The 23,744-nt window shown below is 38.2% G+C and overlaps 1 protein-coding gene across 1 annotated transcript in view; it reads left to right on the top strand.

Annotated features, from left to right (window-relative positions):
- MALRD1 (MAM and LDL receptor class A domain containing 1) overlaps positions 1-23,744 on the top strand; it is a gene marked incomplete at its 5' end in the record, with an annotated part of 844,763 nt that overhangs the window by 58,650 nt on the left and 762,369 nt on the right. The window contains 3 exons of the mRNA XM_073885547.1: positions 8,264-8,358; positions 8,447-8,608; positions 18,522-18,618. Coding sequence (XP_073741648.1) covers positions 8,264-8,358; positions 8,447-8,608; positions 18,522-18,618 — 354 coding nt within the window. The remainder of the gene's footprint in view (positions 1-8,263; positions 8,359-8,446; positions 8,609-18,521; positions 18,619-23,744) is intronic.

The raw sequence follows: 23,744 nt of genomic DNA, 5'->3' as shown, positions 1-23,744 counted from the left end.
TCTCTTCTGGTTCCATACAACTTTTAGGATTATTTGTTCCATTTCTTTGAAAAAAGTGGATGGTATTTTGATGGGGATTGCATTGAATGTGTAGATTGCTCTAGGTAGCATTGACATCTTCACAATGTTTGTTCTTCCAATCCATGAGCATGGAACATTTTTCCATTTCTTTGTGTCTTCTTCAATTTCTTTCATGAGTATTTTATAGTTTTCTGAGTACAGATCCTTTGCCTCTTTGGTTAAATTTATTCCTAGGTATCTTATGGTTTTGGGTGCAATTGTAAATGGGATCGACTCCTTGATTTGTCTCTCTTCTGTCTTGTTGTTGGTGTATAGGAATGCCACTGATATCTGTGCATTGATTTTATATCCTGCTACTTTACTGAATTCCTGTATGAGTTCTAGCAGTTTTGGGGTGGAGTCTTTTGGGTTTTCCACATACAGTAGCATATCATCTGCAAAGAGTGAGAGTTTGACTTCTTCTTTGCCGATTTGGATGCCTTTGATTTCTTTTTGTTGTCTGATTGCTGTGGCTAGGACTTCTAATACTATGTTGAATAGCAGTGGTGACAGTGGACATCCCTGCTGCGTTCCCGACCTTAGGGGAAAAGCTCTCAGCTTTTCCCCTTTGAGAATGATATTCGCTGTAGGTTTTTCATAGATGGCTTTTATGATATTGAGGTATGTACCCGCTATCCCTATACTCTGAAGAGTTTTGATCAAGAAAGGATGCTGTACTTTGTCAAATGCTTTTTCGGCATCTATTGTTAATGTATTGTATCACGTTGATTGATTTGCGGATATCGAACCAACCTTGGAGCCCAGGGATAAATCCCAGTTGGTCATGGTGAATAATCTCTTTAATGTACTGTTAGATCCTGTTGGCTAGTATTTTGGTGAGAATTTTTGCATCCATGTTCATCAAGGATATTGGTCTGTAATTCTCCTTTTTGATGGGGTCTTTGTCTGGTTTTGTGATCAAGGTAATGGTGGCCTCATAAAATGAGTTTGGAAGTTTCCTTCCATTTCTATTTTTTGGAACAGTTTCAGGAGAATAGGTATTAATTCTTCTTTAAATGTCTGATAGAATTCCCCTGGGAAGCCATCTGGCCCTGGGCTTTTGTTTGTGGGGAGATTTTTGATGAGGGCTTCAATTTCCTTAGTGGTTATAGGTCTGTTCAGGTTTTCTATTTCTTCCTGGTTCAATTTTGGTAGTTGATACATCTCTAGGAATGCACCCATTTCTTCCAGGTTATCTAATTTGCTGGCATATGGTTGCTCTTAATATGTTCTTAAAATTGTTTGTATTTCTTTGGTGTTGGTTGTGATCTCTCCTCTTTCATTCATGATTTTGTTGATTTGGGTCATATCTCTTTTCTTTTTGATATGTCTGGCCAGGGGTTTATCAATCTTGTTAATTCTTTCAAAGAACCAGCTCCTAGTTTCGTTGATCTGTTCTACTGTTCTTTTGGTTTCTATTTCATTGATTTCTGCTCTGATTTTTATTTTTTCTCTTCTCCTCTTGGGTGTAGGCTTTATTTGCTGTTCTTTCTCCAGCTCCCTTAGGTGTAGGGTTAGGTTGTGTATTTGAGACCTTTTCTGTTTCTTGAGAAAGGCTTGTATTGCTATATACTTTCCTCTCAGGACTGCCTTTGCTGTATCCCAAAGATTTTGAACAGTTGTGTTTTCATTTTCATTGGTTTCCATGAATTTTTTTAATTCTTCTTAATTTCCTGGTTGGCCCATTCATTCTTTAGTAGGATGCTCTTTAGCCTCCATGTATTTGAGTTCCTTCCGATATTCCTCTTGTGATTGAGTTCGAGTTTCAAAGCATTGTGGTCTGAAAATATGCAAGGAATAATCCGAGTCTTTTGGTACCAGTTGAGACCTGATTTGTGACCTAGGATGGGATCAATTCTGGAGAATGTTCCATGGGCACCAGAGAAGAATGTGTATTCCATTGCGGATATCGAACCAACCTTGGAGCCCAGGGATAGATCCCAGTTGGTCATGGTGAATAATCTCTTTAATGTACTGTTAGATCCTGTTGGCTAGTATTTTGTTCTGAATATGTCTGTGAAGTCCATTTGGTCCAGTGTGTCATTTAAACTCTTTATTTCCTTGTTGATCTTTTGCTTACATGATCTGTCCATTTCAGTCAGGGGGGTGTTAAAGTCCCCCACTATTATTGTATTGCTGTCAATGTGTTTCTTTGCTTTTTTTATTAATTGCCTTATATAATTGGCTGCTCCCATATTAGGGGCATAGATATTTAAAATTGTTTGATCTTCTTGTTGGATAGACCCTTTAAGTAGGATATAGTGTCCTTCATCTCTTATTAAAGTCTTTGTTTTAAAATCTAATTTGTCTGATAGAAGGATTGCCACCCCAGCTTTCTTTTGGTTTCCATTAGCATGGTAAATGGTTTTCCACCCCCTCACTTTCAATCTGGGGGTGTCCTTGGGTCTAAAATGAGTCTCTTGCAGACAGCATATCGCTGGGTCTTGTTTTTTAATCCAATCTGATAGCCTGTGTCTTTTGATTAGGGCATTTAGCCCATTTACATTCAGGGTAACTATTGAAAGGTATGAATTTAGTGCCATTGTATTGCCTGTAAGGTGACTGTTACTGTATATTGTCTGTGTTCCTTTCTGATCTATGCTGCTTTTAGGCTCTCTCTTTGCTTAGAGGACCCCTTTCAATATTTCTTGGAGGGCTGGTTTTGTGTTTGCAAATTCCTTTAGTTTTTGTTTGTCCTGGAAGCTTTTCATCTCTCCTTCTATTTTCAATCACAGCCTAGCTGGATATAGTATTCTTGGCTGCAGATTTTTCTCGTTTAGTGCTCTGAAGATATCATGCCAGTCCTTTCTGGCCTGCCAGGTCTCTGTGGATAGGTCTGTTGCCAATCTAATGTTTCTACCATTGTAGTTACATATATCTTCTCCCGAGCTGCTTTCAGGATTTTCTCTTTGTCTCTGAGACTCGTAAGTTTTACTCTTAGATGTCGGGGTGTTGACCTATTATTGATTTTGAGAGGGGTTCTCTGTGCCTCCTGGATTTTGATGCCTGTTTCCTTCCTCACATTAGGGAAGTTCTCTGCTATTATTTGCTTCAATATACCTTCTGCCCCTCTCTCTCTTTCTTCTTCTTCTGGGATCCCAATTATTCTAATGTTGTTTCATCTTATGGTATCGCTTATCTCTCGAATTCTGCCCTCGTGATCTTGTAGTTGTTTCTCTCTCTTTTTCTCAACCTCTTTATTTTCCATCATTTGGTCTTCTATATCACTGATTCTCCTGTCTCATTTATCCTGCAGTTAGTGCCCCCATTTTTGATTGTACCTCATTAATAGCCTTTTTGATTTTGATTTGGTTAGATTTTAGTTCTTTTATTTCTCCAGAAAGTGTTTCTCTAATAACCTCCATGCTTTTTTCAATCCCAGCTAGTATCTTTAAAGTCATGATTCTGAACTCTAGGTCCAACATCGTACTAATGTCCGTATTAAGTAGGTCCCTGGCAGACGGTACTACCTCTTGTTCTTTTTGCTGAGGTGATTTTTTCCATCTTGTCATTTTGTCCAGAGGAGAATAGATGAATGAAAGAACAAAATGCTAACAGGTTAACAACGTCCCCAGGAAACATACTCTGTACAAATCACAAAAGACCTGAAACCAGGGGAAAAGAAAGGGAAAGAAAGAAAAAAGAAAGAGAAAAAAGAAAAAAACAGAAAGAAAAAGATAAAAACAAAAACAGAGCAATACAAAAAAAACCCAGAATATGATCAAATATGATCAGGCTAGTGCATAGATCAGTGCCACACACTAGATTTTGGTTGTATTTTGGTTTGTTAGAAAAAAGGGCCTCCTAAAATTTTAAAGGAAGAAAGACTTATATATTTACAAAATAAGGGTTGATACAATGAAGGGATGGCAGATGACTGTAAAGATGAAAATTATAAAAGATTTTATAAAAGGAATTGATAAGATAATAAGTTGTTTGAAAAAAGAAAGAAGATTTAAAAAAAAAGATGAAAAAATAAAAGGGAGAGAATGTGATCAGGCAGGAGACTAGAACAAAGCCATACACTAGTGATTTAGGGTATACTTTGATCTGTTAGGAGAGACTGTATCTCAAAATTTTAAAGAGAGAACAACTTATATATATATGCCAACAATAAGGGTAACTACTATGAAGGGATAAAATATGACTCTAAAAATGAAAAATAAAAAATGTTTTTTTTTAAAAAGGGATCGATAAGATGTTGGTTGAAAAAGGGAAAAAGAAAAATTAAAAAAAAAAACAGTTAAAAAATTAACTTGAAAAACTAATGAATCATGGTAAAAAAGCCATGAATTCTATATGCAGTATTCCCCTAGCGCTGGAGTTCTCCCGTTCTCCTTGATCCGTAAACTTGGTCTTGGCTTGCTGGCTGTTTGTGCTGATCATCTGGGGGAGGGGCTTGTTGCCCTGGTTCCCAAATGTCTTTGCCGGAGGCGGAATTGCCCCACCACCCTTGTTGGTCCGGGTTAAGCAAACTGCTCTGGTTTGCTCTCAGGAGCTTTTGTTCCCTGCAAGCTCTCCGTACAGCTTTGGAGGACCAGGGTGAAAATGGTGGCCTCCCAATCTCCGCCCGGAGGAGATGAGAACTCGGGGCCCCGCTCCTCAGTGCGCCCCCAGAGAAAGCAGTCACTCCCGTCTCCCCGTCTCCGGCCACACTCCGTGCTCACCAGGCCTGTGACCGAGCGTTTCTATGTCTGGCACCTGACCCCGTGTGGAGTCTCCAAACCCAGCAGATCCCTGTGGTGCGCTCCCGCGCCGCTCCTCCCGGGGGAGGAAGGGGAGTCTCCCTGGATCTGCCGCTTGTTGGGTCCCTGATGGAGGCGCAGTGGCCCGACTGGGCCGCAGATCACAGTTTATGGCAACCCCGAGCTGAGAGCCCGCGCCTCGGCTCCGTCTCTGCAGCTGGCTTCCCTGCTCTGATACCTGGGAGCTCTGGCGCACGCAGGCACCCCTGGTCTTTCTGTGACCCCGAGGGTCCTGAGACCACACTGTCCCGCGAGGGTTTCACCCCCCGCTTAGTCACTGGAGCGACGTCCCTCAGCGGAGCCGACTTCTCAAAGTTCCGATTTTGTGCTCCGCGGCTCTAGCACTTGCCAGAAGCGGCCGGCGGAGGCCCCCTCCCCCGCCGTCTATCCTCCCGAATATCCCCTCGGATTCCCTTCTCTGCACGTCCTACCTTCCAGAAAGTGGTTGCTTTTCAGTTCAGTTGTTGCTATTCTTCTCTTCGATCTCCTGTTGAGTTCGTAGGTGTTCAGAATGGTTTGATCCCTATTCAGCTGAATTCCTGAGAGCAGACAAAACCCAGGTCTCCTACTCCTCTGCCATCTTGCTCCGCCCCCTGAAAAAGTTTATATTGAAGACTATTATTTCCTCTCTGTTATCTGAACTTAGCCATAGGTGAACACACTTTTGCCTTTTGAAAAGTTTTGACATTTTCACCTTTGCCTCAGGCCTTGGACCTTGTCATGATGATCCATTCCTGCAGCCTGATTTTTGGAGAAATGTTCTCGAGGACTGATATTATTTCACTCAAAATACTCAAATTTTTTAAGTTTCTTTGAGCCAGTTGGTTGTTCCGTAACATGAAATAGGATTTATGTTTCTTTTGCTCACACTCATTCCTATTAATCACTTAAAACTTGGAAATGGAGGAAATGCAAGGCTGCCTGTCAATAGTTGAAGACAGTGAGACTGAAAATTCTACCTTATCTTTCTTGAGGATCAAGGCTGGTGGAATTCACTGCCAAAGTTGTTGGATTTAGCCCTCCAGACTTGATTCATGGTTTTTGTTGCTTTCATATTTTATATACTTCATTTTTTTTGGGTCATCAAACTTGGTTTATGTTGGGATGTTATTCCAATGCTTACCCAGCAACTGAGAAAAATATATTCTTTGGAAGACCTTTAATATAAACATTAACAGTATCAATAAAATCATACTGCTTGTTCTTATTTTGTCATTTTGATAGTTAACACTTTACCATGAGATTATTTGAAATATGTTTTAATGATATGCTCTGCTCTTGCTTTTATGGATGCAGGCATAAAATGGGAATTTATGAACCATATAAACAAACTGAGATGAATATGGTAGAGATTAATAGGAAACTTACAATGGTGACAGTGATGTTTGCATATATGTGGGTGATATGATTGTTCATAGGCTACTTCAGGGGTAAGAGGGGTGTGTGCAGAAAACACTGGGTCTATTTTTGGTCACCAGCTTTTTAAGTCTCTTCTCAGTGGTTAGAAGCAGCAGTAGGAGGGGGCATAGGATGAAGGAATGAACATGTGGGAAAAACTTACACTGCCAAGGATGTGCTTCTTTCTTTTAAACTTATAGACATGATGACTAAAGTGTTTCTGAACACAAAGGAGAGTTTTCCATAAGAGTATTTTTCTCTAAGGAACATCTTCATCAGTGAATTAAAGAAATTCTATACTCACACTATAGGGAGCAAGGTAAAATTGAGCATGCATTTAAAAAAATGTTTCTTATTGCCACTAAGGTGGAATTAAAGGTAGAAATCAGATGGCCGTATTGGGTGCATTTTGAACACTGCTTTGTTTTTGCCCATAAAAAGAAAGTTTATTCCTAGACAAATTCAAAAGATCTCAAGCTGTTTCTGAATTTAAAACCTCACCTTTGGGCGCCTGGGTGGCTCAGTTGTTAAGCATCTGCCTTCGGCTCAGGTCATGATCCCAGGACCCTAGGATCAAGCCCCACATCGGGCTCCCTGCTCAGCGGGGAGCCTGCTTCTCCCTCTCCCTCTGCCTACAGTTCCCCCTGCTTGTGCTCTCTCTCTGTTTCAAATAAATAAATAAAATCTTTAAAAAAAAAAACTTTACCTTTTTAAAAAAGATATTTATTTATTTATTTATTTATTTATTATTTATTTATTTAGAGTGCAAGTGGGGGAAGGGGTAGAAGGAGAAGGAGAGAGAGAACCTCAAGAAGACTCCACACTGAGCTTGTGGTTCATGAGCGGCTTTCATCTCACGACCCTGAGATCATGACCTGAGTTGAACTCAAGAGTCTGATGCTTAACTGACTGAGTCACCCAGCTGAATACTATTCATTTGTATTGCTAGTAATACTATTACAATAACACTTATTTAAGTAATAATATATACTATATAGTAAATATAATAACTCATGTTTATTTGATTATTCATTTGCTTAGCATTTGTGTTACCTTCTGAACATGAAGCAAGAGCAAACTAATGATTGTCCACTGTATTACTGTAATACCAGCTCTTCATCTAAATTATGTTTATATAATTATTCCAGGGAGTACATTCTCAGAACGGTCTTCTGTTATTGCAGGGATTTCAATTATGCCTCTGACCATATTTAATATAGCAATCATTAATGCCAGTATTTTCTACTTAATTAGAATACAATTTTGGAATAGGTGTAGGGAAGAAGAGGTTTCTTAGGTTTCATAATTTTACTATTGATTCTGTCAATGATATGACAATTAAATTTGATATCCAACCCAGCTTTAAATGACCATAGAATAACTTGGTAGGTAGGTTATCATAATCAACAACAGCATCATTTTTTCATTCCTTTTGACAAATAGCAAAACACCCAGTATAGTAGTAGAACACAGTGGTTCCCTAATTATATGCTGTAACCATGTCAAGCATTGCAGGAAATTTATGAAAGCCCAGGAAATGGTCCACATTTATGTTCTAGCCTTCTTAAACAGTAATGGTTCCCTGGCAGAATCTGCACTGCAACATGTGGGAGAGCATCAGGGCTCTGCATCGTTTTCCATGATCCCAGGGAAAGCTGGGACTCTTTGATCGTATTCTTTCTGGAGTAAATCACAGCAAACAATGATCTCCTTTGAGTTTTTCATTTATTTTGGTGGGCTATCCCAGTACAGTGTTTTCCCTGGATACCCTCTTTGCAGGGCTATAACTTTCTATGTTACAGGAGATAAAATGGGTCATGGACTGCAGCCCATAATAGTATTATAGGGAGTATAATCACAATGAGCTATTTCGCTGGGGAATGTAATGACGTAAAACGATCAGTCAGACAAAGCGAATGGTGTGGTTAAATGTTTCATTCTTGAAACAGAAATATATTGACCTAATGTGGCTATGGGCCTGAATTATGATTGCCTGGTGTACTAAACAAGTGTACCAAAGATTGCTCTGACTGTAACGTGTGGACTCTTGTTGCCAACAGCCCACTTCCTCTCACTGGTCTCCAAAGTGGGTTCTACTTCCTCAGACTTAAGAAGCAGAGTTTTTCTTCCGACGAATAACCAACATGCTTGTCAGGTATTTGAAAACATACAGCATTTTAAATACTTTTCACATTTGGGAACTTCTGTTTTATAATTGTTCGGACATTACTTATTTTTCGCAGATTGCATTTTATTACTTCTCCAGCCAAGTGAGTGGCAAATTAATGGCTGGCCTTCAAACCACATGTGTTGGACCCATTCAGCATTTATGGCAAAACACAGCTGGGCTCCAGAATCAGTGGGAGAGAAAGGTCATGAACATCCAGAGCAACCAGAAATTTCAAGTATGTGTGTTGTATTTTCTAACCATATCAGTCCTTAACTGATGTGGGAAACAAAGGCAGAAGAAAAATTATTAAATTTCCTTACTACCTACAGCCCATTGACAAGTCCTTGAAACAGGCAGAGTGACATTCCTCTAGGGACTCAGCTGCCTCGATGTTAATACTTTGTTAAGGACAAAAGACAATCTTAGCCCAACCCCTGGGACCCTTTAAGTCTACTTTAACATATAAAAATTCCTTTGGAAACTTCCTTTATCTCTACCCCCAAGATACATGTTGGCAATCATCCCCCAAGCATATGACCCACCGATATACATCTGAAGGGTCTCATGACTCAGGTTTTATTAGACAGTAGTAAATGACATTTTCCCAACGATAGCTAGCCCTCTCAAGGTCCTAGAACCATGCTTCCAAAATTCCTTAGAGACTTACACTATCCCTAACCCCCTCCCAACTTGAAAGTATATAATGGGCCATTCCTCATGACCCCAGTGCAGCCCTTTCTGCCCATGGGTCTTGTCCCCATGCTTTAATAAAACTGCCTTTTTCCACCAAAGACATCTCAAGAATTCTTTCTTGGCTGTCTGGCTTCGAACCCTAACGCCTTTCCTATATCATTAAGAACAGATGAATTAAAAGTAGGATGACCACTCTCCCAGTTGCTTGAGAACTGAGGGATTTGCCAGGACTTTCAAGCACTGAAACCAAACAATCTCAGGGAATTGGGATGTCCAGTCACCCTAAAAGACACCTTTAAAAGAAGGTTTTAAATTTATGTACAAAAACTAAAGCTGATATATATTCACATATATTTATATATCAGTAAACTCTATCTTTCTAATTATCTTCTTAATTTCTTAAATCCCCTTCTTTTTCTATTTCTCTTACTATTCCAATCTCCTCTTTCTTTTATTTCTTATTCTTGAGAATTGCTTATCTTCCAGACTTTTCTCATGCTTTTGAGAGAACAGGGTTATATTGGGAAATGAGGAATTAGACTATTTGACCTAAATACTAATTCCAAATGCTGTTGAAGTAGAATAATTGTCATATTCATTTCATGGCTAAACTCAAATTATTCAGTACAGCCTTTATTTTCCAAAATAACTTTGAGAATGAAAGCCCATGCAAGCCTATAAAAGACAAACTTATTTATTCAGCCTAATAAAACTTATGTATAGTGGAAATTATAATCTAATGATTATTACAGGAGTTCTTGGTAATGGATTGCATATTTTTACATTTGGGAGAGCCAAGAAAAATTTCCCATTAAAAACAGGATCTTAAAGCATTTTATTCTGAATGCATTTGCTTTTTTAAACCTGGTTTGCAGGCCAATTTAGCCAACTCGGCTAAAGCAGGTTTCTTTTATCATCTATTATTTGAATAGTATAATAATCAATTTTATAATTTTGATACATAGCAGAAAATCATGTGCTATGTGATGGTTGGACTTAGCACTTGCTTAACTATAGGGATTGAATTGGATTGAATTTTAACTTCAGTTATTTTGAGTGGTAAGAGGAAGGATGGGAGAATAAGCAGGATTTCTATTATAAAATTGAATTATAAACTATAAGAATGGTACATTTTCTTAATTGGTCTGTCATAAATTCACTGTAGTTTGAAATTTCAGGCTTTTATAAACTAAATGGGGATCCAAAGAGGATCAGAGAAAGTCACTTCATAGATGGTTAAATGACACCTAGATGATAGGACTTTAGAGGAACTGTATGGTTGGAAACATAATTCTGTCATTTGAAGCTTTGCACTCCATTGAAGTTAAATATATTGGTGTGTGTGTGTGTAGAGAGGGGAGTGGCAGGGTATCTTAAGTCATCAGGCATTTAAGTCTTCCTGTGAATGATTGATTAATTTATTTAACAAAGACTCACTTGGAGCACTCAGAATGCACCAGGTGGGACTCAGGGAATGTTCCTAGTACATGTAAAGAATTTTCTATCAGCTTTGTTGAGCTATAATTGATATACGTGTAAGTTTAAGCTATGTAATGTGATGATTTGATGCATGTACATTGTGGAATGATTACCACAATAAAGTTAGTTAACATATCCATCACATCACATAATTACAGTTTTTATCATGCAGTAAAGACATTTAAGATCTACTCTCTTAGCAACTTGCAAGTATGTAATACAGTATTATTAGCTATATTCCCCATGCTGCTTATAGATACTCAGAATTTATTCATTTTATAGCTGGAAGTTTGTACCCTTTGACCAACATTTCCCCATTTCCCCCACCATGCAGACTCTGGCAACTAAAAATTACTCTGTTTCTGTGAATTTGGCTTTTATAGATTCCACATATAAGTGAATCATAGAGTATTTATCTTTCTGTGACTTTTCTCACTTAGCATAGTACCCTCAAAGTTCCAGCCATGCTATCATAAGGGATAAGATTTCTTTCCTTTCTTGGCTGAATTTGTATATATGTATACCACATTTTCTTTATCCATTCATCTATTGATGGACACTTGGGTTATTTATGTCTTGGCTATTGTAAATAATGTTTCAATAAATATGAGAACACAGATGTCTCTTTGAGGTAGTGATCTCATTTCTATTCGTTATATACCCAGAAGTGGGATTGCTGAATCATATGGTAGTTCTATTTTTAGTTGTTTGAAGAACTGCCATACTGTTTTTCATAATGGCTGTACCAGTTTACATTCCCACCAACAGTGAACAAAGGTTCCCTTTTCTCCACATCCTTCCAAACAAATTATCTCTTCTCTTTTTGATAATAGCCACTCTGACCGGTGTGAGGTGATAATATCATTATACTTTTGATTTGCATTTCCCTGATGATCAGTGTTGTTGAGTATCTTTTCATGTACCTGTTGGCTATTTGTATGTCTTCTTTGGAATGATGTCTATCTTTGGAATGATCTCTATTTTATTTGTGCGTTTTTTTCCCCACTATTGAGTTGTATGAGCTTCTTATATATTTTGGATATTAACCCCTTATCTGATAGATAGTTTGTAAGGGGGAAGATTAATGATAGGCCTGTGGGAGAGAGACTATGTGTTCCTGGATTTGGAGTGTGTGTGTGTGTGTGTGTGTGTGTGTGTGTGTATGTGCGCAGACTTAGAACTTTGAGCACCAATAATGCATCTAATTTGTAGAGGATATTCAAGTGTCATTAACTGCTAGAGAAGTTTCTAGTTTATTTCTTTTTTAAAAAGATTTTATTTATTATTTATTTGAAAGAGAAAAAGAGAGAGAGCATGAGTGGAGGGAGAGCATGAGTGGAGGGGGGAAGGGCAAAAGGAGAGGAAGAAGCAGGCTCCCCACTGAGCAGGAAATCCAATGATGCGGGACTTGATCCCAGGACCTTGAGATCATGACCTAAGTTGAAGGCAGATGCTCAACCCACTGAACCACCCAGGCGCCCCTAGTTTATTTCTTAACACTTCTCTTCTTTCTCCCCATGTCTCTCTGTCTTCTCTCAATAACAAAGCAAAACAAAACAAAACACAAGAAGAACAAAACAGAGCCAAGAGTGCTTTTGAGGGGATTGAGTCACAGTGACTGGATGCTGACGATGGACTTGCTGAAGTCCATTCTGTCCATATGCTCACATAAACTTTAATGACTGAAATGGGAGTTTGTGTATAAACTTTGTCAGCATTTACACATCTTTTTCGACTCTGCTTCAGAATCGATGGTAAAAGAATCCTACCTAACCTATCTTTGCCAAGCTTTGTGCGTTCTCATCTCTGTCTCCAACTTAAGGTCAAGGTCTTTACTGGCAGGTAGCTGGATGGAGACTTGGACGTTGGGTAGAGCTGGAACCTGCTGAGTCTTGTGTGTTAAACCTTTTAAAACAACTTCCTTGTTTTTCCCAGACATCCATTCCCAAATGGCACATTGCAGGGGCTGATGATTAAATATGTGCAGCAGCTAATATAAAACTTAAAACTCCCAAATATATCACCTCCAGGACTGTTGAGCTGTCACTGAGGCAGCGAGGTTATTCACTTGGGTGCTTTAAAATGCGGCAGTGGCTCCAGCAAAAGCAGATGCATGTGCAGTATATTAACTTGTTTGCCAAAATACTTTATTGCTGATATGAAAACAGCGCCTCTACCTTAGAGGCTTTGTAAAACTTAGGAAAGCGTATGACTCTCTTGGGATCCTTTGGCTACACCAGTCTTTTAAGATTGCAGGTATGTTTTCGTTCTGTCCCGTCAGCAAGAGAGCAGCTGTTCACATGCTTTTGTTTAGCTGGGCCACAGAGATGCACTATGCTTGTCATACTGCCCACCATCCTCTCGTAGCTTCGACCTGAAAAGTTTTAGCAAGAGGCTTATTTGAGGGCATTTTGTAATCAGTGTCTCCACAGACAATAGCTGCTGCCTCATCGGTTTACAAGCCTCCGAGAATTACTCCGTTTTCTGCAATTTCCCCTCCATGCTGCCTTCGGACAGTTTTAAAGCCATTTATGCTTCCTTTAGAAATATCCACATAGGAGATTTTAGTTTCAGCTGGACCCTGGCTTAGGATGGGTTTCTGAGGAAGCCTCTGGATCTGGCTGTTGTCATGTACTTTACTTTATCTGTAAAGTACGAGGTCCATGCCTTAGTAAAACTGAAGCCCATTCATTTCTGAGGGAATACTGCAACATGGCAAGAAATGGTGTTTATGCATCTAGTCAACAAAGATAGCAGCATTTAAGAAAGTTCTGAAGATGTTGAAGGAGTAATAACATCTAGGATTTACTGAGCACTTACTATATGTAAGGCACTGCATTTAGTCCTTTGTATATATTATTTTATTGGCCCGGCATGGCAGTCTTCTGAATCAGAACTGTAATTCACCCCACTGTTCTCATGAGGATTAAGAGCTTCAGAGAGTGGACTAATCTATTAAATTCCATCCAGATTAGAACCCAGTGTAGTTTGATTTCACATCTCAATGATTTACTCACTGAGCTGTGATCATTTTTTTATCATGTTAAAGCATTATAAGGATTTATAAAATATAGATGGAAAAAATCCAACTTCTAGATTTGGCCCAATATGTTGCAGGTGACTCATTAAATATTCTTTTGCCTGCTGTGTTGGATAAAACAACATTATTACACATTATTCTGCTGATTAACTGCAACTGCATTTCTCAAAATTGTAGACTTAAGTAATTCATTTTGCTATTGTCCTAAAATATTTGCAGAAGCAGAGAATAAACCAGGCTACACATATAGCAGACATTTAGTCTCAGATGCAAGTAAAACCTTCCCTCACTCTCCTTTTCTTTGTTCTTGAAGGCGTTATGTATTGGTTTTATGGATAGGAAGGAATGAATACTGTATTACTAAGTATATCACTGACTGTGGTTTTCACGTCCAATATTTGGATTCTCAAAGTAAATGAGAAGTCAGTGCCTGAATTTTAAAAAGATACTGGAGCATTTTTAATATGCTATTACCTACTTGTCATTTCGTTGACATTCCATTTCGACCTGCTGAAGAGTTCTTAGCAGCCTTGTGTTCAGAAACAATAGATTGTATTAACACGGATGAAAGATAAGTTATTCATAAAAATAAAATACAAAACATTAACTTAAAAAATTCTATTCTCAAACTTTTCTAAATCATAATCAGAGTCATTTTCCCTTGTAAGTCAAGAATATTTGCTCTGTGAACACATGATGGTGAAAAATTACACTCATCTTTTTGAATTTCACACGTTTGCTTGAGAAATAATATCGAATGCAAACTACTGATTAAGAAAACTTTAATACAGTAAATACAACTACAAGAGGTTCTGTTCATGCAGTTATTAGTGTCATCCAAGTGAGTCCATGTCCATTATTTGGCTACTGCCAAAATTTCATTGAAGATTTAAATCTTAAAGCACTTGAGTGCTGACCCCTTGCCTCCCTCAGAGGCCATCTTCTCTTAAAATGTTTGGGGGTGAAAGCAATTTGTCTGTTATTTACTCTTGGATCAGTGTAGCCCATACCTGACTTCTGTGATGTTGCCAAATTCCTAACACTATTATCGGGGTTTATTTTATTTGCTAGTTTGCTACTCTTTGCTTTATTTCCCCTGATACATTTAAAATGAGGTGGATGTTTGGAAAAACATATTTGCCAAAGTTTTGGGGAAAACAAAGAATGCTAGACCTCACTTTTCTTAGAAATACAACTACCATACCATACAAAAACATGGCTTCTGACCCTAGACCTGGCTTTTAAAAAAAATTCATCTTGAGATTCCACTTTCTTGAGCTAGTTCAACCCACCCTTTTTTTTTTTTCAGGATCCCAACCAAAATCTCTGGAAAGTCTGTTTAAATATATTTAACTTGAGTATTGTGTTATGTCTGATGGGTCTTAAGTTTTATAGCTACCCAGACCCATTGGTAACTTTCCCTACATTTAGAGAAATAGCGTTCTCCTTAAGAAAAACATTTCCTCTTGCTGAACCAGTGGGCTCAAATGGCAGCCAATTTTCACACTAACTTTCATTCAGTTACACTGAGTTAATGTGTAATTTAATTGACTCAAACAAAATATACATATTGCAAACTCCGATGGAGAGGACTGAAGGTGAGAAGGTCATTTAAAAGCCTTTTCATTAGATCAGGAATGAAGATACAGGAGCGGGAATAGGAATAGAAAAAAGAGAGGGCTTCACAAGTCTTGATGGATTGGATGTGGGGCTAGAAGAAAACGTGATTCTGCAAGCCGTTTTGGAGTTTGGAGCATTGAAAAGTGGCAGTCTTCTGGTGCCATTGTCAGAGAATGGGAGTCATGGGACAGCTCCAGTGTGAGGGGAAAAAATATTGTGACTTAGAAGTGACTTTGTGTCATTGGGTAAAAATGTCCAGCAGGCTGTGGAGATACTGGTGGAAAGCTCAGAAAGGCAGTTGACGTTTGTGATATAAATTTGTGTTTCAGTGTAACAGTTGAAACCCTGAAGATCAGTGGGTTTGAGAAGAGAGTGTGGAGAAAGGAGTAAGAGACTGCTGATTAGTTCACCCTTAATTTCTGCTTCTCTCTTTAAATATGGTTACCACTGGTGTGCTCTTAGTTCAGCAAAAACAGGTGAAAAGGCTTTCAAGAAGGATAAGATGTTAATCTGTAGAGAATAGATTTTTTTTTAACTATAAACACGCTATTCATACAATAGCTTAAATACTTTATGATAACTCTGTGTTACGAAAATTAGGTAACACTTTTTTAATACTAACAATATATCAAGTGCTGATATACATGTAATAACTCATTTATCCTTGCATAAATCTTATCATATAGGTAATAACTTATTATCTTAAATATTTTATTTATTTATTGGAGAGAGAGGGAGCTCACTTGTGAGAGAGCATGAACTGGTAGGGGAGGGGTAGAGGGAGAAGGAGAAGTAGACTCCCTGCTGAGCAGGGAGCCCAAAGGACAGACGTGGGGATCAATCCCAAGATTGACCCGACCTGAGCCGAAGGCGAACGCTTAACCAACTGAGTCACCCAAGTGCCCCAATAGCTTATTATTTTTATCAGTACCTTTTTACAAAGAAGACAAGTGAGGTACAGAGATGTTAAATAACTTCTCTAAGGTCCTGTTGCTCTTAAGTGGTATAGCTGGGATCTGAACCTAAGCAGTCTTTTTCCAAACACATACGTTAGCCACTGTGCTCTCTGCCCTCAGATAAAATCATCTCTATTTAACAGTCTTTTCTTTCCCCTCTGAAACAGCTCTTTATTGAACAGCAGAGCAGAATTGCAAAGACAATTTTAAATGTAAGTTAGGTCACAAAAGGGATGCAGAATATTTGCAGGTTAACTATTATATTCATACAGCTAAAGTCATTCATTGAATCTTACATCTGTACAAACATAAGATTATTCCATGACTAAGAGTAGCCCAAATTGGGGTACCTGGGTGTCTCAGTCAGTTAAGCATCTTACTCTTGATCTCATTCAGGTCTTGATTTTGGGGTACTGAGTTCAGGCCTCATGTAAGGCTCTATGCTGGACGTGGAGCGTACTTAAAAAAAAAAAGAGTAGCCCAACTCTAATAACCCAAACTATGTTAGTATCAGAAGTAATATTAAAATGTTAAATAGCAAAAGATACCCACTAATTTTATTACTAAATGGAATCTACAAACTACATTTTTAGAAACTGTAAAAAGAATGATGAAAACTGTAAACTAAGTAGTTAGGTTTACAGAAAATTCTGGGAAAAGTAGTGAAATAAAATACTGAGAAAGTAATCAATCAGTATGCATGTAAAACTCTCCCATTTTATTCATGATTCTGTTACTAATACACTGTAAAGGGATTTTGTAAAAGTTTATCTGCTGGGTGCTACAAATAAACCTTGAGACTAGACTCTGTAACTACTGTCTTCTAGATGTGGTTTACTCTTGAGATTAGTCACATTTAATCGGCTTTCATGTATGTATTCCCAGAAAGAGCTAGTCTCTACCAGAGATCACACAATCTGTAGTAAAAACATTTGGAGTTGGTTACTACTGTTTGCCAAGTACTCTTCCAATCGTATTTCTATTTTTCCTCAAAACTTTCTATTTCAAATGTGTAACCAGAGCTCATCTTTTCAGATGCCAAGTGGATTATTTTGTCTACACAGCAGTCTTTGATAGGCCTTTTCCAACATGGTCCTGCTTTACAAGTAGTCACATGATAATTCTGTTTTATGTGAAGAAAAGATGACTCTCTTAGGGCTACATGTTGACATATTACTCAATAGGTTGTGGATGTGTCACCTCATATTTTTAATAGTCTAGTAGATGGCATCTGGTCTGAAAGGAAATATATCAGTACATCATGTTGTAAAGAGAATGTGTTATGACAAAAATGATCTGCTAGGGTCTACTGTATGCAGATCAGTTGTCAAGCTAAAAATCAGTGCTGACATTTTGAAATAATAAAATGTTTATAGTATAAGCAAGACTGAATAATGCACACAGTTTAATACATCTATGAATTAAGCCTCAAACATCACTGGTATTCATTAGCGAGGGTGGGATAATACTCCACCAATGCACCAGTTTTCTGTTGATTTAAGTAACTATGAAATTTGAGAGTAGTTTCTTCCTAAGTTTCTCAGATTTATTATACCAGAGTATTTTCTCTTGGTGCAGGCTTGGGCTGGATTTACATCACAATATCACATTCACTCATTTTTTAAAGATTTATTTATTTATTAGAGAGAGAGAGAGTGAGTGAGTGAGAGCGAGTGGGAGTGGGACGAGGGGCAGAGGGAGAAGGAGAGAGAGGGGAGTCTCAAGCAGACTCCTCACTGAGCACAGAGCCCAATGCAGGATTCAATCCCAGGACCCAGAGATCATGACCTGAGTTAAAATCAAGAGTCGGATGCTTAACCGACTGAGCCACACAAATACCCTTCACATTCACTCATTTTAATAATAAGTCACTGCACAATCATTTCTAGTCATTGCCCCAAGTTTTGTTTAGATAATGGCAGAAAATGCACAGAAGGATATAGCACATGGATATCCAAGGCAAGTCTGTGAACAAAATTTAGAGAACCAGAGGTGGAAATAGGGCACAATTGCAAAATACCAAGAACCAGAGATCAAGATGGAGCTGGTCCAAGAGCTAGTAAATACTAAATAGTATGAACACATATGAACCAGAGATGATTAGATGGCAAAAACCAGATGAATATTGCTTCATTTCACAAACATGTTACATAACCTATGGTAGACATTTGAGATACAGAGATGACTATATTTTCTTGTCCTTGAGAGTGTATGCGTGGATCTCTTCCCACTTGGAATTGGCATGGTCACCAAAGTGTTTCTAGGAAGTGACATGTTTTTTATTTGTAGGCTATGTGCTATAAGACTGTGAGACAGTGATATTTCTTGCTTTGTGCTTTTGTTTTGTTTTTCTTGTGCAGGTTGTTTTTCAAGGTCAAATAATTTCAACTCCTGAACAGGATGAAGTCATAGCTATTGATGATATATCTTTCAGTTCAGGCTGCTTGCCTGCAAATGGTAAGAACTTTTTCTCATTTTGATCCTTATTCTGTATATAAATTCGGTGCATTTTAAACATTGTGTAATGACTTTCATTCTTTGAACGAAATGAAAGCGTTGTATAATGCTCTTTCTTTCTTTCTTTCTTTCTTTCTTTCTTTCTTCTTTTTTTTTTTTTTTGCCTGATGTTTTGAAGTGGGTGATTTTCCACTGTATAACAATGTCTAGGTTTATGCCAGAAGTGAAAATAGGCTATTTTTTTTACTGAGTCTGATGCTCTAAAGAGCTGAAGTGATCATTTAGTCTCAGATTTGAAACACTGTAGCAATGTTTACACTGGCTAGGTAAATCTCACCAAGAGAACTCCTTGCCCTTTAGGAGACTAGGTGAAAACTGGCTTCTCTAGGCTTGAAATTATCTCCTTGGGGAATTGATTTGACTCTTCCACTGAAAGACACAAGTGGAGAGACATATTAGTTATAATCTATTTTCTGTTTAGACTGAAAAGGCTAAATCAATAAGCCACATATAGCAGATCTAAAAAGTTATCCATATTGGTCCTTTGATTATATTAACTGAATTCTATTCAATTCACCATGCATATTGTTCTCAACAGAAAAGTTTAATGTTCAAATTATCAATTGGTCAGGATAAATTAATTTAGTCTAATGATCATGCAAGAATCATATATATGATTATAGATAGTTGATAGATTTTTTCCTTTTTAAATGTTATGATATAGCATAATAAAGATAGCTATTTTGTAAAGAGGATTCTAAGTTCTATTTTGCTACAAAGATTTGGTAGTTGTGGTCAATTATGTTTCAAGAACAGAAGAGATGAGTTGATCTACCTAAAGGAGACCAAGGAATCTTGATAAAGGATGCCTGTACTATGCTTTGATTCTAAGTAGCACTTGTGCTGGTATGATAAGAGATTTATAGGAATGTGTCTCTTGCCACTTAGACCATGGTAGAGTTTTATAGGAGCTGCTGACAGCTCCTTCCACACTGGAACACGAAAAGATTTCTTTCATTTTTATATTTTCAGTTCTCAGTATATTTTAGATGAGAAATCATGATATGATATGATAAATTGAAATATAGATAAATTGAAATGGAGAACTTCAAGGGAGCAGACTGTAAGCTCCACCCATTTCCTAGAAGTATAAACCTCAATGCCTTTTCACTAACAGAAGGTAACATTTATAGGATTTATCGGAAGGGAAGCAATAGATCAGGAGAGAATGTACTGTTGACCGCAGGCAAAGCAGACGCAACTACGTCTGTTCTGCCTTTCAGTCTCTCCTCGTGTTCTCTCTTCTGTTACCCGGCATGGTATTCCTTGGGTCCAGAGCGCGGCCAGCTTCAGCTTGATTTGTAATGGGGCAGCTAGTCCCTAACTATGATCACTTCAGCAGGATCTTTATATATCTCATTTTATAGTTTCTGCAGAAACTGAGATCTGCCAAACAAAATGATCCCCAGCTAGTCCTATGTATTGCTCAGTCTAGCTAATCACCCCCAAAAGAAAATGAGGAATGAAATCAGCTATTGGCTGGACTTTTCCTAACTGTAAGGAAAATTAGGACCTGGCCTCTGCCACTGAAACTGTGCATTACAAATGTCACAGGAGCATGCTGGGGTTGTGCTTGGGACTTGACATCGCCTGTAATAGGACTCTGCTATCATTTCACAGATGAAGTTTCTCTCCATCTTTGGACCTGGGGACCAAAGCTATTTCCTTAATTACCCATGATCCATCTACTGGGACCAAGGCCAATGTAGATGGACCATAATAAATATTCCAAAGACAAATGCCAGATTTTTAGTGAGCACTTAAAAGAGCTCTATAAGATCACTATAGAAGTGAAAAAGCAATAGTCACAGGAGTGAGAGCACAAAAAGTTGGACCTTTAATGAAAGGTCATGGTCAAACGGAAAAAATATTCGTGTCTATAATTTCTAAGATGATAGTTCCAGATAATGTTACAGCCATATTGTTTTTGAGGTGGTGTGGAAATAAAGTTTACTGAAGAAAAGGCATGAATTTTAAAGCAAAGTTATTGGCTAGGCCTTTCCCATGGATATTAAATTTATACAACATTACAAGGTTTGGGACTAGAGAAGATTTTGAAATCCCAAACTGAAGTCTTCCATGAATATGGATGCATGGATGACCCAGGGCAGTAAGTTGGATGTCATTAGCCAAGACGTTTCTACACACAGAAGAATAAATGAATCAACATCAGGGATTTAGAAGAATGGTGACTTTAATTTTAGGCCTTGTGTTTATGGGGGCATTGGGAAAGGATGTCATCCCTCTGGAGAAGTGCAGAGAAGTAGTTTCTTTTTGGAAAAAGCCAATGTCCAGGTAAGGTCACACAGTAAGTTCTTTGAAGTTGAGGGTGCAGGGAGTTTTGTTTTTTGTTTTTCAAACAGAATGAGGGTTGATGGCATATTTACACTTTTGAGAGGAAGACAAAGCAGCATGAGGATTAATAATGGAGAAAAAGAGTAGAGTGTAACGGAATACATAGGATTGACATTGGTTGGAGTTGCATTTTGTAAATGGTAGGGATGTGAGAGATGGTAATATTATATAACATTAAATGTCCAAATGATTCTCTCCAGTCAAGTTCAGAGGCTGTAATGATAGACTAACCCTAGTCAATCACCAGAATCAAAAAGAGAAGTGATTGATTCTGAGCTTTACCCCAGACTGCTAGATGGGAATCACTGAGGCTGGGGCGCACATTTTAAAAAAGGTTCTCAGGACACTTTTTGTGAAGCCGGCTAACCTCAGGTTTAAGAATTGAACTAGGATTTGGGGTGCCTCGGGTGGCTCAGTCAATTAAGCACTGGACTCTTGATTTTGGCTCAGGTCATGATCTCAGGGTCATGGAGCCTGCTCTCGCTCCCTCTTTTTCTCCCTCTCCCTCTGACCCCCCCCCGACCCTGCCCCTGCATGCATGCCTGCACTCTCTTGCTCTTAAAATAAAAAAAAGAAGAACCAAACTAGGATTTGGGAACCATGCGTCCTGCTCTCATGTTAATTATTGCACTTGGCAGTGAGTGCTCTGGGACAGAGTGTCAGCTGACTAGAGTGGTATCAGTCTCATGCAGTACTGATGGTGATGATCAGGGTGCATCTGAGACATGTAGGCAGAGCCAACTCAACCTTTTCCAGACATCACCATAAGAAATCTTACCCCAGCATTAGGAATGCATTTGGATGCAAGAAAAGAGAAGAGTTTTCTTAGGTGACTTAAGAAAACAAGAGGAGATGGACAGTTATGATGTAGATTCTTCAACTTTGGTACTGTTCAAGTCAAGGACTAAGGGATTTCCTTGGTATTTCCTTCATGCTTATATTCTTAAAATGACTGTTGAGGTTCTATACATCTCACATCCAGGGCAGGAGGAAGGCAAAAATGAGAAAGGGCAATGTTTTTGGCCATGCTATTGGCTAGATGATTGTCACATGGGTACCTTGGTTGCTAAGCAGACCAATAAAGCTGCGTATTTGGATTCGGCCTCTGTGATAGAGGCAAGCAAGGAGAACAGGTTTATGAGCTGAGTGAGCAAATATTTTCCAGAGAAACTCAACATCAGCATACTTAGAAGTAAATTCCAGTTTTCTTTCAAATCTGTTCCCTTGCCTATATTCTCTTTTTAAATTATTGACATCTGGTCTCACTCAGTAGCCTAGGAGTCATTCTTAAATCATTCTCCCCTTTTCCTACCCCTGTATTAATTTAGTTAAAAAGTAGTGGTGAGGGCATGGCCTTACATTTTTCAAATTGTTTCCTCTTATTTATCACTATTATTTATCCAACTGTGATTTCATTTAAGTATGTATTTTTCCCCTGGATTTTTAAAAATTCTGGTTTTGATCTGTTCAACTCTACTATCCAGTACTATGTACTGTCCACCAGATTATACTTCCTAACATATAAATATGACCAGCCTCTACTTGTTAAAATCTATCAATAACTCTTATAAAATTAAATCAGAATAAAATTCAAAAAATTTTTAAAGATTTTATTTATTTATTTGAGAAAGAGAGAATGAGAGACAGAGAGCACGAGAGGGAAGAGGGTCAGAGGGAGAAGCAGACACCCTGCTGAGCAGGGAGCTCCATGTGGGACTCGATCCCAGAACTCCAGGATCATGACCTGAGCCGAAGGCAGTCGCTTAACCAACTGAGCCACACAGGTGCCCAAGATTCAAATTTCTTATAAATTCTTATGATTTCAAATTTCTAAGCTCTCGTGATCCTGCTCTTGCACACCAGCCCAACTTCCTCCTTCACAGTCCTCCAAGAATACCCAGACTCTGGCCAGAACAAACTGCTTGGTAGTTCAGCAACACAGTGTCATCTTATTCTTGGGTATCTTTATAAACCTGGCTCCCTCTGCCTATTTCATGACTTTTTTTTTTTTTTTTTTTTTTTTGGCTGTCCTCCTACTACTTATTCTTCCAGATTGAGCAGACTGAGTGGAGGTCTCTTTTCTGGGAAGCCTTCTCTTACAGAAAATCCCCCCCCCACACTTGCCCCCACCCCACTCACACTATTGATTTATTTTCATAGCTAAACACTAAGTTTCTTGAGGAAACAGTTACTAGTGTCTTAGTCCTTTGTGGATCTCCAGCACAGAGCAAACACTTAATAAATATATGTCAACTAAATGACTCAACACTGAACATGTGCAATTATTTAAGTATCAAGTATTTGGGAATTTGAATAAATTCTTCTTTCCTCTGAGCTACAAGTGCTCCATTTCATAGAACAGAGACTTAAATAAAATATCATGAGAGTATTTTTTAGCAGTACTTATATTTATGCTAAGAATATATATTATTTTTTGACTTTTGTTTCAACATCAGAAATTAAGGTATGTCCTCAAGCTATGTAATGTGATTTTATCTGAGACTGCTAGCTTCCAAAATCATTAGAAGATAAATTTATGTTGTTTAAGTCACCAGATGTGTGGTGCTTTGTTTTGGCAGCCCTAGCAAACAATTATAGAAGCTTTCCTAAGCTCATTCTGTAACATATGAATTCTTTCTCATCTGTAGCCACCAAAGTCTCTGCTTAGAAGAGATGGTAGTCTCTACATCTTCTGTAGAGACTGTAGTTTT

This window comes from Callorhinus ursinus, unplaced genomic scaffold, assembly GCF_003265705.2.
Source record: "Callorhinus ursinus isolate GAN/ISIS: 27379988/994484 unplaced genomic scaffold, GSC_fseal_2.0 scaffold63, whole genome shotgun sequence".
Classification (NCBI taxonomy): Eukaryota; Metazoa; Chordata; class Mammalia; order Carnivora; family Otariidae; genus Callorhinus; species Callorhinus ursinus.
This window is presented reverse-complemented; position numbering and strand designations above follow the sequence as displayed.